The 2,884-nt window shown below is 33.6% G+C and overlaps 1 protein-coding gene across 1 annotated transcript in view; it reads left to right on the forward strand.

Annotated features, from left to right (window-relative positions):
• LOC106681404 (uncharacterized) overlaps positions 1 to 2,472 on the forward strand; it is a 30,822-nt gene extending 28,350 nt beyond the window's left edge. The window contains exon 4 of the mRNA XM_014421703.3: positions 2,116 to 2,472. Coding sequence (XP_014277189.1) covers positions 2,116 to 2,272 — 157 coding nt within the window. The 3' untranslated portion in view covers positions 2,273 to 2,472. The remainder of the gene's footprint in view (positions 1 to 2,115) is intronic.
• Positions 2,473 to 2,884: the final 412 nt, after the last annotated feature.

Raw genomic sequence — 2,884 nt, forward strand, 5'->3', positions numbered from 1 at the left:
TTTTTATATATATAAATAATTGACCGTATAATTTCAAATTATGAAAAAGATGGTCACGGTTGTGTTCAAAAAAGAACAAAAATAGTTAAAAACTATTTATTTTTCCGACGTTTCGGCTTTTTTTTTTTAGAGCTTCATCAGGGCTGTTCAATTGCGAAACGTCGAGAAATAAATGGTTAACTATTTTGGTTGTTTTTTGCCGTAACTCTGACCATCTTCTTTATTTTTTATTTTAATTCAGTAAGTATTATTTTTATAATTAATTTGTTTTCTTCTACTTCTGTATTTATTGTATGCATTAGTATTTCAACACTAATACTCAATGTCATTATTTTGCGACAGATTGTATTAATTATGTTCAATAAAATAAATTAATAATAATAAAAAAATAAAGCTCTACAGATTCAATAGATACCGAGATACAGTTTGCTCCTTCAGAACGCGTACAAAAAAATTGCTTTGTATCAATTCATTTTGAAATTTAATTTAGCTCAGTCAATATCGGTATTCCAAAAAAAAAAAAAAAAAAAAGATTCCCATACCATCGGAATTCCAGAGGTAGATGGCCTGGAGAACGTTGTAAAAAAGCAATATCCTTTTATGAAAGATAGATGAGATGACGCTGTTATGACCAGAGTTAATGAAATCAAAATTCCAAAATCGCAGATGTTAGATGGAATGTAAACTTGTATAGTTCAGTCTTTTATGTGTTGGTCAGTAAGGTGTATTAAGGAAGAGGAAAGAGCAAGACAATAATATACATATGAAAATATTGCAAGCAAATATCTACGTTATATGTTTTAAGATTCATTACGCCAGATCCACAAAGGGCCAGGGTTGCAGTACTTTGTTAGGGAGTACTGTTATTAGTATAGGGTGTTTTTTTAAGCCCGATAGAACTTGAAATTGTAAAAAATAACACAAAAAATTAAATTGTAATCAAAATTTTTTTTTTATTCGAAAGATCAATACGTGACATTAACATTTGAAAATGATTTCGGGCATATGGGCACCGCGGCTGTTCTTGACGAAGCGCATTCTGTAAAATTGTGTTCAGCGATGAGGCGCATTTTTGGCTTAACGGGTTTGTTAATAAGCAAAATTGCCGCATATGGTCGTGCGATTTGACACCTCTCGATTATTTCCTGTGGGGCTACGTGAAGTCACTGGTTTATGCTGATAAACCAGCAACAATTGACGCCTTGGAGGCCAGCATTGTTCGTGTTATTCGTGACATACGGCCAGCAGTGCTCGAAAAAGTGGCCCAAAATTGGACGTCCAGAATGCGCTTCGTCAAGAACAGCCGCGGTGCCCATATGCCCGAAATCATTTTCAAATGTTAATGTCACGTATTGATCTTTCGAATAAAAAAAAAATTTTGATTACAATTTAATTTTTTGTGTTATTTTTTACAATTTCAAGTTCTATCGGGCTTAAAAAAACACTCTATACAACAGCTATGCAACGAGGTTATTTGGTCAGAATCACGCTCAACCGTTAGAGTTTTACTCAATTAAGAGTACCCAAAAAAATGAGAGGAAATGGCCACGATAAATATGAAAAATAAGCTGGTTGATAATTGTAAATATCCAGATGCTTATCTCAACGAAAGCGGCAACATTGATGAGGAAGTTTATCAGAGAATCGGTGCAGCTGGAAGAGTATTTAATTTGCTTTGGAGGACTCCGGAGGGCACCTGAACCCACAGGGTTAACTAAACAGCTACAGTGAAACAGATAATAATTGTCTGCCTAGAGGGATTAGAACCAGAGACCTTGGAGGTAATAGTAAAATGTCTTACCAATGAGCTACTCACTCTCGCTATCCCTTTTATAGCCAAGTAAAAATTATAACTCGTTATAAAAGAATATAATGCTCGATTTTTTCCTTATTTGAAAGATTTCAAAAGTGAATTTCTTATAATTTCTGAAAAAACTATAATTTTTTATTACCCATTCGCGAGTTATTAATTTTGTAGGAGTAATCAATAACTGGAGGAAAACAGCTTATTTTTTTATCCTTATGGGCACTTGGACTATAGGAATTGCCGCAGTTCTCTTCATCAGGAATTTTATATGCATAGATGTATGTATTAAAATTACGTTTTGGTTACAGGACCTTCAGATGGCTTGACACGAACGGCGAGTGGGACAAGGCTGAAGAGGTCGGAAGGCTGTTGGGAAGGAGAGGAGGCTGCGAAGTGGCTTACTTCCAGTGCAACTTCACTGGATCACAACTTGAGAACTTCATGTCCATCTTCCGCGGGACTTAGTCAGGAGTGTCCTCGAGGAGTGAGAAGTTCCCCTCTCAGGAGGATAAGTGTTCGAAAGGACTTTGTTCAAGTGCTCATGGGCTAATCTTGAACGAAATTTGTCTCTAACAGTTCCAGAAACAATAAGTTATTTTCTACCTTCTATGGTCACAGTTTATTAAGATAGCAAACTATTTTTTTAGTTTAGTTTTATCTAAATTATCTTTTAAATTTTTTTATAATTATCTTTTATAATAGGGTATTTGAAGCTATTGACATAATGTTAATATTATTAATACTCAGTTCAGAAACCCAATAATATATGGTTTAATTATTATAGATACGGGATTAATTTTCAATTTTAGTTTTTAAAACTAAGATTTTTTATTTGTGTATCAGAAGAAGAAAAGCGCTAGCCGCGATGATAGTTTCATATATGACGCCATTTAGACATAAAAAACCAACACTGATTTAGTGATTCACTGTTTTTAGCTGTCTTTAAATTATAATTTAATTTTAATTGAACCCGTAATTCTCCATATCGTTTTCAAAATGCAAGGAAAAATTATCGAAGTGATCTTCACAAACATATAATCTATTATAATTTTGGGTCTCTTCTAGCCAGCTTTAACC

Source organism: Halyomorpha halys, unplaced genomic scaffold (assembly GCF_000696795.3).
Source record: "Halyomorpha halys isolate HHAL.00 unplaced genomic scaffold, Hhal_1.1 Scaffold334.1, whole genome shotgun sequence".
In the NCBI taxonomy this organism is placed as follows: Eukaryota; Metazoa; Arthropoda; class Insecta; order Hemiptera; family Pentatomidae; genus Halyomorpha; species Halyomorpha halys.